The sequence below is a fragment of the Gekko japonicus genome, unplaced genomic scaffold, assembly GCF_001447785.1.
Source record: "Gekko japonicus isolate JY-2015 unplaced genomic scaffold, Gekko_japonicus_V1.1 scaffold253, whole genome shotgun sequence".
Taxonomy (NCBI): Eukaryota; Metazoa; Chordata; class Lepidosauria; order Squamata; family Gekkonidae; genus Gekko; species Gekko japonicus.
In genome coordinates, this window is record NW_015173681.1 from 262688 (window position 1) to 277184 (window position 14497).

At 49.6% G+C, this 14497-nt stretch overlaps 1 protein-coding gene across 1 annotated transcript in view; it reads right to left on the reverse strand.

The window, feature by feature from the left end:
- The window catches only part of VWCE (von Willebrand factor C and EGF domains), an 83406-nt gene that overhangs the window by 55017 nt on the left and 13892 nt on the right, over positions 1–14497 (reverse strand). Inside the window, exons 3-5 of the mRNA XM_015423047.1 lie at positions 7940–8029; positions 4206–4334; positions 1845–1961 (exon numbers count right to left, since the gene is read on the reverse strand). Of these exons, the coding sequence (XP_015278533.1) occupies positions 1845–1961; positions 4206–4334; positions 7940–8029 (336 nt within the window). The remainder of the gene's footprint in view (positions 1–1844; positions 1962–4205; positions 4335–7939; positions 8030–14497) is intronic.

Genomic DNA, 14497 nt, shown 5'->3' on the forward strand with positions numbered 1-14497 from the left:
TCAGGCTTTTGAGCGCGTAACCTGGAGTCTGCCCGCTCGGCGGGAATGGAGATTATTGGTTATTACCCTGTTTGAATGTCTTACATTATTCCTTGCCCACCCTGGCCCAGGCATTCTGGACAGTGAACTTGTTCCTGCTCTATCATAGCTTTAATAAAATACTACTTTGCCTAAACATGTATTGGATTAATAGCTGTGGGGGACCGGACAGCTGGGGATTATTAGGGAGGGAATTGAAAACAAATCAGCCAGTATCATAATGCGTCATGCGTATTATGCGTCATTTCAAGTACTGTGTACAGTTCTGGTCACAACACCTCAAAAAGGATATTATAGCATTGAAAAAAGTGCAGAAAAGGGCAACTAGAATGATAAAAAGGTTGGAACACTTTCCCTATGAAGAAAGGTTAAAGCGCTTGGGGCTCTTTAGCTTGGAGAAACGACGGCTGAGGGGTGACATGATCGAGGTTTATAAGATTATGCATGGGATAGAGCAGGTCAAGAAAGAAGTACTTTTCTCCATTTTCTCACAATACAAGAACTCGTGGGTGCTGGTTTTGACCTTTAAAGCCCTTAATGGTCTGGGGCCTGTCTATCTGAGGGACCGCCTTTCCCCGTATGTTCCCCCGAGGGCACTGAGATCCGAGACATAAAATCGCTTGCTCCCCCCTGGCCCTAGGGATGCTAAGTTAACAGCAACAAGAACCAGGGTTTTCTCCCTAGCTGCACCAACGCTATGGAACCAGCTCCCAAATGAAATTCGAGCTCTGCGGGATCAACAATTCCGTAGAGCAGTGAAGACCGAGCTGTTCCAACAAGCGTTCTAACAGTCCTGGCCACACTGACCGTCCCACATATGCACTAGCACTTTATAACAGATGCCGCCACATTCTAATTTTAATGTTGTATTTATTGTACTGCTTTGTATTGTTTTAGATGTGACAATCGGTATTAATTGTATACTGGTTTTAACCATTGTAAGCCGCCCTGAGCTGCCTTGGCGGGAGGGCGGGGTAAAAGTCTAAAATAAATAAATAAATAAATAAATTGCTGAGCAGTTGGGTTAGGTCAGATAAAAGGAAGTACTTTTTCACCCAAAGAGTGATTAACACATGGAATTCACTGCCACAGGAGGTGGCGGTGGCTACAAGCATGGACAGCTTCAAGAGGGAATTGGATAAACATATGGAGCAGAGGTCCATCAGTAGCTATTAGCCACAAGATATAGATAGGAACTCACAGGCTGGGGAAGGTGATGCCCTGTGTTGTTGGTGCTTAGGGGAGGCAACAGTGGGAGAGTTTCTAGTGTCCTGGCCCCACTGCTGGACCTCCTGATGGCACCTGGTATTTTTGGCCACTGTGTGACAGAGTGTTGGACTGGATGGGCCATTGGCCTGATCCAACATTGGCTTCTCTTATGTTCTTATCTCTTGTCACCTCAATTTGACTCAGTTTTTCAGACTCTCTGCCTGAAGATAGCGGGGTGGCATGGGTACATGCCCCACACTTTCCACATCGAACAGAGATACAAAAAATTCATTAAGTTCTCTGCCATATTCCCATTTTTCTTTAGCAATTCTTTTATTCCTTGGTCATCCAAAGGCCCAGTCAAGATGGTGGTAGTTGATGTCTCCCAGTATAATAACATTATCTGTTTTAGTCACCATCCTTATTTCCTTCTCCATCTTGAGATCAGCCTCAAGGGCGTGATCAGGTGGGTGATAGTACAGCCTCACTTTCAAGTAAGCCTTAGGGCCCCTTCATCCATACCTATGAAGGCTTCTTCCACACCATTCCAAACCTCATTTCCATCCACCCACTCTTGTAGCCCCAACCAGACTTACCTTGACAGCTGTGTCTGTCAGCAGAAAGCTGCATCCCTGGGCCACATTCACACACAAACCCTCCTTCAGTGTTCACACACAGGCCTTCACAGGAGGCACTGAGGCACTCATCAATGTCTGCATAAAAGAAGGTTCCATTTGTCACTGAATTTAAAGAAGGGAAGCAATAGACACACACTGTCTCAAAAAAAGAGAGAGGGGGTACTAAATGGGCCCGGTGGCTGAAATATAAAAACGCAGCTTAGCACAGGCAGCACCATGTTTAATTGCTCTGCAACTTGCAAGTGGGCCTCTGCTGGCAAAAGCAGGAGTACAAGTTTGTGCTGACCGCTGAGATAAGCTTATCTAGGGGAATCAGGTAAGACCACCTGGGTAAACAACACCAGGAGACTGTAACAGACACCAAGGATGCTGGTTTGTGCAGGGAGGGACCTTGGAATGTGTAAGGGTCATGCAGTGGAAATTTACTCAGAAGTCTTTTAAGTTTCAGTTCAGGCTACAGCTTTTGCGCATGTTGAATGCTATGTAACTTAAGGGTATAACTGAAGGGAACACCCTTGAAAGGGTGTGATTTTTCTTTGTAGACCTGTTTCTGTGATCACCAGTTGCCTGGCAAATAGATCTTTAAGCCTGTTACCCAGTTGTCTTTCTGTTTGGGCCTCAGCTAGACAACACACCTGGTGAATTCCACCATGTGGTTCGAGGAGAAGAGGTAGGTCTAGTACAGATAAGTTTGCCATCCCCCCCCCGGGGGGGGGGTTGCCTGTTTTTAGGGCCCCTGATCTGCTGGCCCAGATTTGGCCGGCGGGGGGAACCCCACCCGCAAAGTGCCATGTTTGGGCCAATGTGCCCAGCACTATGACATAGGGTTGCCAGCCTCCAGGTGGGGCCTGGAGAACTCCCACTTTTACAACTAATCTTCAGCTGACAGAGATCAGCTCCCCTGGAAAAAATGGCTTCTTTGAAGGGTGGACTCTGTGGCATTTTATCATGCTGAGGCCTCTCCCCTCCCCTCCCCTCCCCTCCCCAAACCCCACCCTCTCCTGGATTCACCCCCAAAGACTCCAGGTATTTTCCAACCCAGACCTGGCAAGCCTACGATGACATCACTCGGAGGTGACGTCATTGCACAGGGAACGTTGTGGGAGGACACTCTACCATTCGAGGAAAAACTCTGTTTCCCCCTCGAATGATAAGAGGCCCCACCCACAACATGCCCTGCGCGATGATGTCACTTCTGGGTGATGTCATCGCGGTGCCACAGATCTCCCAGACCAGGAGAAAGACACACACACACCCCATTGGCAGCCAGGTAAGACCTGGCAACCCTAAGCACAGGGTGCGTGTGGGTGCCATGGAACCCGCTGACACCTTTTCTGGCGCTCTCCAAGTGTTTTTAGGAAGTGAGTAGGGCCAGGTAGGGCTTTTGCCCAGCAATCCTTCTGATTGACAATTGGAGATTTGTTGAACATGTTGCTTTGGCAGGAACTGCCATCATAGCACAAGAAACTGCATTGTGTTACTGAAGTTCAGGGGTGGTGATCATTTTGTGGCTGGCTCCCCTTTCTGTGACATCCATTTTGCAGCAGCCATTTTGTTGCTGTGCTCCTCATGCTGTTTCAGAATTCCTGGTGTGCCCACAGACTCAGAAAGATGGGGGAATTCCCTGGTCTAGTAGGACAGTTGCTAACTTCTAGGTGGGGCCTGAAGATCTCCCAAATTACTACTAATCTCCAGATGACTGAGATCAGTTCTCCTGGAGAAAATGGCTGTTTTGGAGGGTGGCTTCTATAGCATTATACTCAACTGAGGTCCCTCCCACAGGCACAATGCCAAAATCTTCATGAATTTCCCAACCCTGAGTTGGTAATCTGACAACCAGCAATACCTGCAAAAGATTCCCCCACACACACACTTACACCATTGGCAAAAACTAAACCAGTTCCTTCAAGATTTCATCTCACAGTTTGCCAAGCAGATCGGGGAATTATCTTCCCATGAAAGTAGATTAGACACACACACACAAACATACACACATCCCTGCTTATTGAGATCTGCAGTTGGTATTGGAAAGATCCCTGATGTGTGTGTTACAAACCATGAGTAATTTGCTGTGGAGTGACATGCATGCCTGGAAAAAATTCAGATTAGCCTTTGTGTGGCAGACATGTTATATGCCCCAGCTGTTCAGAAACAACTCCAAGAAGGGCACTATATTCAACTGCAGTGGAGGAGGATCTGCAATTTAAGATGTTCAGACGGAAGCATTCTGATAAGAGCCACCACCTGCGATTATGCCCAGCTGTGGTTGTTTCTGGCTCTGCAGTGTCACTTAGGACAGAAACCCTTCTTCAGGCTCACCTGCACACCGAACACCATTGACAGTCTCTGTCATGGAGAATCCCAGTGGGCACACCCGTGCCACCTCCTGGCAGCCGCCATGGTTACAAGCAAGATCACAGCCATATTCTCCACAGGCACTAGGGGGATCTGAAGATATGAATGAGAACAAGTTCATTTTGCTTTTCACGCATCAAGGTAGGGAGGAGACCTGCTTTCTGCTATGTTAATTTAAGAGGTCTGGGAAAGCAAGATGGTGCTGTTACTATATAAAGAAGGGACAGGCCAGCGGGTAAGAATAGTTAGCATTTACCACTATAGTAAAACAGGGTAACTTGATGATATAATCTATTACTGCTGTGGTGAACAGCCACTGTTCCCGACATTATATATAACTGAAAAGTCACAGTATTTCTTTTTGTCCACAGTGTTTACATCTCTCCCCTTTTGCTAAGGTATCTCTGCCTGCTGAGGGCTCCCTTCATGCATCTAATGATTTATTTAAATCTATGAAAGCAGATGCGATTGGGCCCTCCCAGAAGTTTTGAGAGGGCCAGGCCAGTTCCAGATTTTGAGGTCCCTGGCCAAGGAATACTAAACAATCAGGACATCTGATATCCATAAAAGCCAGCTGCGAAATTTATCAAATGCCAAAAAATTAAAAAGTGTCTAACTCTGAGGCCCCCTTTGAGCTTGAGGCCCACGCCAAAAGTCCCTCATGGTTTCTCCTCTGATTGTCTCTGGATACGATAACTAATTTTTTCACCTTTAAGATGCCACAAGGGACTTTTTTTGTTTTACTGTCACAGATTAAAATGGCTACCCCTCGGGAATACTTCAGCAAGAGACAGATGACTGTGAGAAAAGGGACTGAGAAAGAGACCCTGTCAGGGTGCGTTCAGATGTGCCGTTTGATCTGGTGTCGTGACAGTTCAACAACGGATTTTATATGCACGATCACACAGTCAACATCTGCCTCCTGTCCCCAGCCGTTGGATTCCGTCTCAAAACCACTTTAACCCGGAGTATTTTGTTACCAGGTCCCAAAGTGGTGTTTTCTCAGCTCTCCCGTTTAAAGCCACATTTTCCCCCTGTGCGATCGCTCCTCCGGTGTCAAGCCACTTCCGGTTTAAACCCCCTCCCTGCTCAAAAGCTGCCCGAGGCTTCTGCTTTTCGCCCATCAGCGGTGCGCACATAGGCAGAGCTCCGCTACCGTGTTCAGAAAACTGGCATTTAAACGGTCACTTGTTTTAGAGTTTAGATGACTTCGGGATCTCACGGAGGCCATTTTCAAGTCAAATGTTTAAAGGGAAGTCTTTTGTTGGAGGGGTTGGATTGATTCGCCCTGGTGGTTCTGCGCATGCGCCATGGTAGTTCCCCCCCATTCTATGGATGAGCGCCTATGCGCATACGCAAACTGAGAAAAAAATTAAAAAACCCACCGACACACGCTCCTGCACGTCGGTAGTGTAGATGCCAGGGAGCGACGTGACTGCACGGTGAGGCAGGTTAAGGGAGGTAAGTGTGATCGCGATTACCCAGATCAAATATAATCCGGTTACAACCAGAGCAGTTTAACCCGCTCTCAGCACACCGTCTGACCGCACCCTCAGAGTTCCAAAGGCCAGATGGATGTGGAGGAATTGCCAAGCACCCAAGGGTTTCAGGATGTAGTATGAGGAAGTAAAGAGTGTTTTACTGTATTTTAAGAGTATTGTTGTTAAGGGGTTTTTTTAAGGGTAACAAAAATAGAATTTTTTTTACACATAGACAGTCTCCCTTATAAATAAAAGCTGAATGGCGGTGGCACTTCTCCAGAAGATTCCACACGCTCCGGAATTGGTTGGCGCCCTGGTGTGTCACTCAGAATCTGTCCCTATCCACTGGCTGCTTTGCCTGAGTCCTGCCTCCAACATTCTAAACATTTTGCTGTTCCTCTCCCCCCATAGCCAGTCAGAACACAGAAGTTATTTGCATATGCAGCCTCATTGGCCGTTGCCTCGGAAAACAGGTCGTTTGCATATGCGACTTGATTGCCTTTTGCCTCTAACATTCTAAACAGTTTGCTGTTCTGAGGTAAAATGTGTCCAATCTCCAGGTGAGGGCTGAAGATCACTCAGAATTACAACTGCTTTCCAGATGGCAGAGATCAGTTCCCCTGGAGAAAATGGTGAACTCTGTATCCTTATATGCTGCTGAGGTGGCCCCCATATGACAGCCAGTGTGACGTAGCAGTCAGGGCTTCAGAGCACGGGAGAGGCTGCAGGTGAGTGGGGGGTGGAAAGCTGAAGAGTGAGGGGGAAAGGAAGGTTGATGATTGGCTGGGAAGGAGATAGGGTTGTCAGCTCCAGGTGGGGAATTCCTGGAGATGTGAGGGATGGAGCCTGGAGAGAGTGAGGTTTCAGGAGATCATTCAAAATTACAACTGTTCTTTAGGTAGCAGAGATCAGTTCCTCTGGAGAAAATGGTGACTCAGTGTCATTATACCCTGCTGAGGTCGCCACAGCAAACTGACACTGAGTGTCCAAGGCCAGGGCACCCATCCACAGCCTCTTTCTAGAGATCGTTGTATTTATTTCCACAACGGGCCTTTTTCCTAGTATTAATATAAATTACAAACCTCGTTTCCTTAGAAGGCATCAACTTTTTTCCACATCTGTCTCATTTGAAAGATGTTAATTTAGCCATCACAATGAAATCTTAGAAGCATTTAAATTTTGTTGGTTGGGAGAGAGATGTATTTTGGTCATTTACCAGGATGGAGTACCACAAGGTTTCAGGCTGGCCATGGAGAGGAGAAGCATAGCTACTACTGAAATGGTTCCTTATGCTGGCCATTAGTCAGTTACCCCATGCATAGACAGGAAGCAAGCCAGCACTTTTGTCCAGCTACACACAGAAAAAAACAGCTTTAGGCAATTTTCAGCCAATGAGTAATAATAACGCCCTATTTACAATTTTGCCTCCCACTGGCATGAAAACTCTAAATATCTTCCAAAATAGATGTACAGAAGGAATAAACTGAAGCTAGAACCCAAGACGGTTGAATAATATTATCTCTTTCTTGATGAAACCCTGCTCTAGGTTACAGGTACATCGCGTTACATGATGTGAATTTTGGCTCTAGGGTTTCCAGAGATTCCAAACTAGCCAGACTTCTATATGCAAATAGCTGTGCAGAAAACAGAATGTCATATGTGGTGCAAAAGAAGTAATAAGTACCTCTCCTTTCCCCCCAAAATATATTCTTCTAGAACGATCATTGGAGAATTTTTGCCAGTACAGTGTTTCTGATTTATTTTACAAAATTAATGCCACTTCTCTAGGAAGCGTGCCCGAGGCAGCTTACAAAAATAAAATACACATTAAAAGGTATTAATTAAAATCCAGCATTAAAACCCCTGTCCAGCATAAAAACAGACCACTAACAGATTAAAATAACAGTTTGCACACTAAAATAGAATTGATAGTTCAACCCTTTAATTAAAAGGTAAGAACCAATTATATCGATGACATACATTCTTCACAATTCTTCCTTTGTTGTCATTCAAGATACAGCAGCCCCACACTCTAAGGAACAGCACAAACACATCAGACTGTTGGTATTCTAAGCACCAGGTTTTTCATGCCTCTTCAAATCCCAAAATGGGAGACCTGGCACTGCATTCATTAGTCAGTCTCTCATATCCCAATTCTTAGGGTAATAAATCGGCAGCATTCTCCCGCAGGGATCCATTCTACAAAGTACTCCTTACCTTGACATGTAATGCCCTGTCCTCCGTCTCTGCAGGAACAGACATTGGGAGCAATGCACAAACCACTGCCACAGCCAAAGGAACAAAGTGCTGGGAAAGAAACCAAGAAACCATTAATCAGAATACGTTTTGACCAGTTTCTACTGTTAAATAGTGGGTTTAACACGGCAGAGGCGAAGGCAGAATGATTTCAGCAAGCAGCAGTTTATTGCATCACAACAGGAATGCTTTACATGGGGCAACTGCCCAACTATATACACCTAAGCCACTCCCAGCCCCCATGCAATTGGTGAGTTCAAATGGCCTCCAGGCTCCAGATTGGCTGGCTGCCCTTGGGGGCCAATCTGCAGGCAAGTTCCAGGATCCTGCCTGCCTTTGTCCTGGGGCTCCAAGCTTGAACTTGGTGGCCTGCCCAGACAAGCCCAGGCATGCCTCCCCACTCTCCATCTAGGTGGCCTGCCAAACAAGTCCAGGCATGCTTCCTTACGTCCAGACATAACACCCCTCCCCCCTAAGTCCGGTCCTTGTTCAGCAAACATAGTCCTCTAGGTAGCAGGGCCTCACACATTCTCTCTGGGAGCAGTGGGGCTCTGCACCGGGGTAGTCGCCGGTGGTGCAGGCTGTATGACGGCTGGTGAGCTGATGCTGGGTGGCTCAGGAGGGGGGTTGCAGGTCCAGGCTGTGACAGGTCTGGGGAGACCGCTGCTCTGGGATGGGCCAGGTCCGGGCGCTGATCACCCAAGGTTGGGAGTGGCGCAGCTGTAGTTGAGTCTGCAAGGCAGCGGCACAGCTGGTCCACATGGTGGCAGAGAATCTGGCCATTTAGGGTAGTTACCTCATAGGAGATGGGGCCAGTGGTTAAGCAATTGTCGCAGGGATCCATGCAGGGCTGTCCGCATAGTTCCTGATGTGGACAGGATCATCAGGACCAAATCCACAGGCCGCACCTTGTGTCTCATGGGTTGGTGGCCGGTCAGAGGCCCAGGTAGCAGCCACTGCCAAGGCAGCCTTTTACCATCTGCGGCTGATTAGGCAGTTGGTCCCCTTCCTCGAACGCAACGATCTGGCATCAGTGATCCATGCTATGGTCACCTCGAGGCTGGATTACTGCAATGCTCTCTACATGGGGCTGCCCTTGGGGCAACTCCGGAAGCTGCAGCTGGTGCGGAATGCCAGGTTGTTGATGGGTCTCCCCGTGAGGGAGCACATCCAACCTGTGCTGAGGTCGCTGCACTGGCTGCCAATAGCGTTCCGGATACGCTTCAAGGTGCTGGTTATGACCTTTAAAGCCTAAATGGTCTGGGGCCTGTCTACCTGAGGGACCGCCTTTCCCCATACGTTCCCCCAAGGGCACTGAGATCCGAGTCGCAGAATCGCTTGGTCCCCCCTGGCCCTAGGGACGCTAAGTTAACATCGACAAGAACCAGGGCATTTTCCCTAGCTGCACCAGTAGCAGTTTATTGCATCTCAACAGGAATGCTTTACATTGGGCAACTGCCCAACTATATACACCTAAGCCACTCCCAGCCCCCATGCAATTGGTGAGTTCAAATAGCCTCCAGGCTCCAGATTGGCTGGCTGCCCTTGGGGGCCAATCTGCAGGCAAGTTCCAGGATCCTGCCTGCCTTTGTTCTGGGGCTTCAAGCTCGAACTAGGTGGCCTGCCCAGACAAGTCCAGGCATGCCTCCTTATGTCCAGACATAACACCTACTCAGCAGAAGGAAACCACTCTGTAAGGAAGAGACCGGCTTCTGTGTAAAACAGCAACACTGAAGAACTGAATCAGGGCAGGAGGGGGAGGATCGACCTTGCAAGTCACTGCTGGAACTGCCCGGTTCTTAGCTTTGCAAGAGCTGCACACCTGAGATATCTCAATTAACAGCTGGACTGGTTAGAGGGAGGGGTAGCATCTTAACAGGTCCTTCCGAGGATAAAAGCCAAAGGGGGGGGGAAGCATTCGTCTATTGGGCAGGATTTTTCCTACCTTTTGGACTTTGAGTAAGTTTCAGCTGATTTTAATGACTATTTGTATTTTGGCAACCATTGAAGGACATTGAAATGTCCTGTGGTCATCTAATTATTAGTTAATCCAGGTTGCCTTGCCTTTTCTTTGATAATAAAAGTACTTTTGCCTGATTTACTGAACTAGAGTATAGAGCCTAAGCCGAGTATCCTGACAGAGAACCCAAAGCCTTCATCATACACACTCTTATCCCAAGGATATAGGAGCCCAGGTAAGAGACAGTATTCATTGCAGAGAAAGATGAATAATTGGAAGGCCTTTAGAGAGTAGAGGAGAATACATGAGACTGTTTTTGTAAAACCAAAAAACAAACCTATAACTTTGTAATAGAAAACTAGGCTATCTAGTCCCTTTGCAGATGGGCATTAGTTTATGGCACCAAGATACAAGAGTCTTTAAGTTGCCACTAGTTCCTTTACAGAGCTACAGTTCCCTGGGTTTCAGGAATGAAACCATAATAGTTAAAGAAAGAAATAGTTTAAAATGTTGTGAACGTATGCTTATGGGTTCATCATTCATGCAGGGTACACAGTGGGGTTTTTTTATTTTGAAAAGTACTGAGTTCGGACACGTGGCATAGTGATCAGCTTATAGTTTATTAACTCACTGGAAAATAGAAGACAAACTAGCTGGTCTGCGACCGGCTTTTATCCGTGTACACACACACTCAAAACACACACTCCCCGTGATAGGCTCTATTTACACTACCTAGTCCCCACAGGTACATACCAGGATCTGCGTGAGCTCATTGGTCTGCGTTAGGATCCTACCAGTCTATTGTTCCTAGAGCAGAAGGTCTGTTTGACCGCATGGCCAGGTTAACGCGGCAAGGCTATCTTAATACATAACACCCCTCCCCCCACAGTTCCAAAGTCCTAACAAACATAGTCTTTGAGATATTCTGGACGTCTCCGCTTGTGAGTTGAGCGGTGCAGCTCCGTCGGGGGACCGCAGGAGCCTCTGTTTCGGTCAGCCGATCTCTTGGGTGGATTGGGGGCGGTTGTTGGTGTTGTCCCAGCAGTTGGAGAAGGTTCGGCAGTATCAGCTGGAACCGAGGCAGGAACGGGAGCCGGAACTGTGTTGAGCATCGCTGGCTCGTGTGTGCGCTCTTCTGGTTCTGGCTCTTCTTTGCCTTTGCTGTCCTCAGCCTCTCAGGTCTTAGAGTTTCCCAAGGGAAGAAGGTGTCAGCACAACTGGTCCACGTGCCTCCACAGGATCTGACCATCATCTGTCAAGACTTTATAGGAGAGGGGTCCCGTTGCCCTCACGACTCTGGCTGGGATCCACTGCAGTCCTCGCGCAAAGTTTTTTGCATAGACAGGGTCTTCTGGGAAGAACCCGCGGGGTGTATCTTGGGCTTCGGTGCCCGGTGGGTGGTCCGGAGGCCAGTCCGGGTTTAAGTGATCCAGCTGGGTCGTGAGGTGCCTGCCCATAAGGAGTTTTGCTGGGCTGCGGCTGGTGGAGGCGTGGGGGGGTCATCCGTTGCCCAAACAGGAAAAGGAGAAAAGATGGCGCCCGGGTGTGAAGCTCTGGTGCTGAGCTCCCCCGCGATACTCTAAGCTATTATTAGAATTTTACTTTTTTAATTGAACCTGGTTGTTTCCAGCAGACAGGAGTAGTAGGGAGCAGCAGGGAGTGTGAGGTATACTCAACTCTGGACAAATATTGTACTAACGGCCTTGGAAAATGCGGAAACGCCGAAGTATCGGGCTAGCAGTGAGGCCTCGCACCAAGCCAGTGATAAGCTGCGGAGTCGCGTAAGAAGCGAGGCGGAGTTTTGCACCACCGACTCTGGAGAGCAAGGCGGAGACCATTGAACTCAGAGATATTTGGCTCCAACCTTGGCAGAGAAACACTCGGCGACGCTTACTGAGCCTAGAGACATCTAGCTCCAACCTTGGCAGAGAAACACTTGGCACCGTTTACGGTGCGACGAGGGGACAAGGGAGCCCACAGTATAGTGTGGGGGACGACGAGACCGCAGCTGACAGTGAGAAAGCCGGCGGGGACGTCAGGACTCGGCCTGGCGGTGAGAGAGCCAGGAACGATCCCCCCTACCGGATTACGATCGCACAGCCCGTGGCTAGGGCCGTCTGGGACACGACCAAGTGAAACGGGACATATGGAGCAGGTCTTACCATTGGGCTGGAGTTCATGGGCCCGGAGTCCTCGGATGCAAGTCTGGCATTCGGGCTCGGCTGTTGTTCCTTGCCCTGGAGGCTGTTGTTCCTTGCCCTGGAGGGGTGGGGGTGGGTGACCTGCAGCTGCTGGGTCCCCTTGCTGGGCCCCCCTGGCGGTCGATACGAAGGCTGTAGCCGTGAGAGCCCTCTATTGCCTTAAGGCCAGAGTTACATCGGGGCAAAGAGCCTGGTTTTATCTGCCTGGCACTAAGAATATTGCCGGAGTTGAAAGCGAATGTCTGAGTCCGCTGGAGTGAGAATGGTGACGTGCTGTTATGCATGGTGTTGAATGGAATGTTGAGTGGGCTTAGTTAGTATAGTTTAGGAAAACCCCTGACATGACCAGATAGGTAATGTTTTAGCATAGACAGTACTTAGGTAAATTTGGGAAATTGTAATAGCCGGAGTATCTGGGACCTTATCATCGGTCATCGGCCTGAAGCGTTGCGGAGCCTGCCAGTGACTAATGGAAGGGCTACAAATTCCAGTGCTCTTGGGGAGAGGGAAGTATGGCGGTGGGTCTAGGCAAAATGTAGAGTGAAGGGCCAGGATCCAGCATACCTAAGGGACCGCCTTGCCCCACATAGATCCCAAAGAGCACTTCGGTCGAGGTCGCTACACCGTCTTGCGATCCCGGGCCCGAAAGAGGCCAGGCTGGTGGCCACCAGGGCCAGGTCCTTTTCGGTGGTGGCTCCTATCTGGTGGAACGAGCTCCCAGAGGAGATCAGGGCCCTGCGGGACCTGCTGCAGTTCCGCAGGGCCTGCAAGACGGAGCTCTTCCGCCAGGCTTTCGAATAGGAGCCGCCGCCGCTATCACTACCACCAATGGGGCCTGTTACAGCACCGCCGGAAGTCAATGTGGCAAACAACATCAGGAGGCCACAGTAACCTCCCCTGGGATGAAAGGACTGTGCAATAGGGAGAGAGGGTTTTTCGTCACGTGGGATCCTTGGGCTTGGCCCATGTATTAAGTGTTTTAAATTGTTTTATTGCTGTTTTATCGCACTGTGTGCCATACTCTTGTAAGCCGCCCTGAGCCCGCAGAGCGCGGAGGGCGGGGTATAAATAAAATTAAATAAATAAATAAATAAAGGGCGCGGAGAAACAGAGCGGCTTGGCGCCCTTCCAGCCTTCGACCCATCCCGAGGGTGGCTGGCAGTGGGGCCGGGATTAAGAACCCTCTTCCATCATTGGTGCTGTGCAACGCCAGGTCCATCAACAACAAGGCCGAAGTCTTACGGGACTTCGTGCTGGAACAGCAAGCGGACCTGGCGTGCGTGACCAAGACTTGGGTGCAGGAAGGAGAGACGGTTGCGCTCAACCAACTTGCCCCTCCGGGGTTCTCGGTCCTCCACCAATCACGGACCAGAGGGCGGGGGGGAGGAGTGGCGCTTTTCATTTGGGAGGCTTACTCCGTCAGGGCACTCCCGCGGGTAGAGATCACAGGCATAGAGTGTGTCAGCACGATGATGGAGGCTGAAGAGAGTTTGGCTGTCTGGCTGGTGTACCGACCACCTAACGCGCTGGCCGATAGCCTACCATCCCTGCTGGAGGCCGTATCAGGTTGGGCGCTGGAGCACCCTAGGCTACTTGTCTTGGGTGATTTCAACGTCCATGCTGAGGACGCGACCTCCAGCCGGGCTATGGACCTAGTGTCATCCATGGAGGCACTGGGACTCTCCCAGGTTGTTTCCGCCCCCACGCATCGGGGTGGTCACACGCTCGACTTGATCTTCGCTGCGAGAGTGATGGTGGACCGGATTACTACCTTGGCAGTACCATGGTCAGACCACCATGCCCTGAGGGCCCGTCTGAATGTCCCACCCTGACCCTGTTTAGGTGGCGAGCCGATTTTGGCTCGCCCTCGGAGCCAAATGGACCCGGTGCGGCTCCAGATGGCTCTGCGGGATCCGAGGCCCCCTGGCGGCTCGTTGGAGGAGCTAGTGGAGGATTGGAATGGCCGACTCTCCTCAGCTATCGACGAGATCGCTCCCAGGCGCCCTCTCCGCACTCAGGATAGGCGAGCGCCCTGGTATACCCAGGAGTTGCACTCGCTGAAGCGAGAACTGAGACGGCTAGAGAGACGGTGGTGCCGTGCTCGCGACAAAGTGTCAAGAACATCCTACAGGACATTTATGAGATCCTATGGGATGGCAGTCAAGGCCGCAAAGAGGGATTTCTATGCGACCTCGATTGCATCTGCCAGCTCACGCCCGGCCCAATTATTTAGTGTGATTCAGTCTTTGACAACTCTGCCTCAGGGCAAGAAAAATGTTAGGGAATTAGATATTGGCTGCGAGGCTTTTGCGAGCTATTTCACAGATAAAGTCCTGGCACTCCGCCGCAACCTCCCCG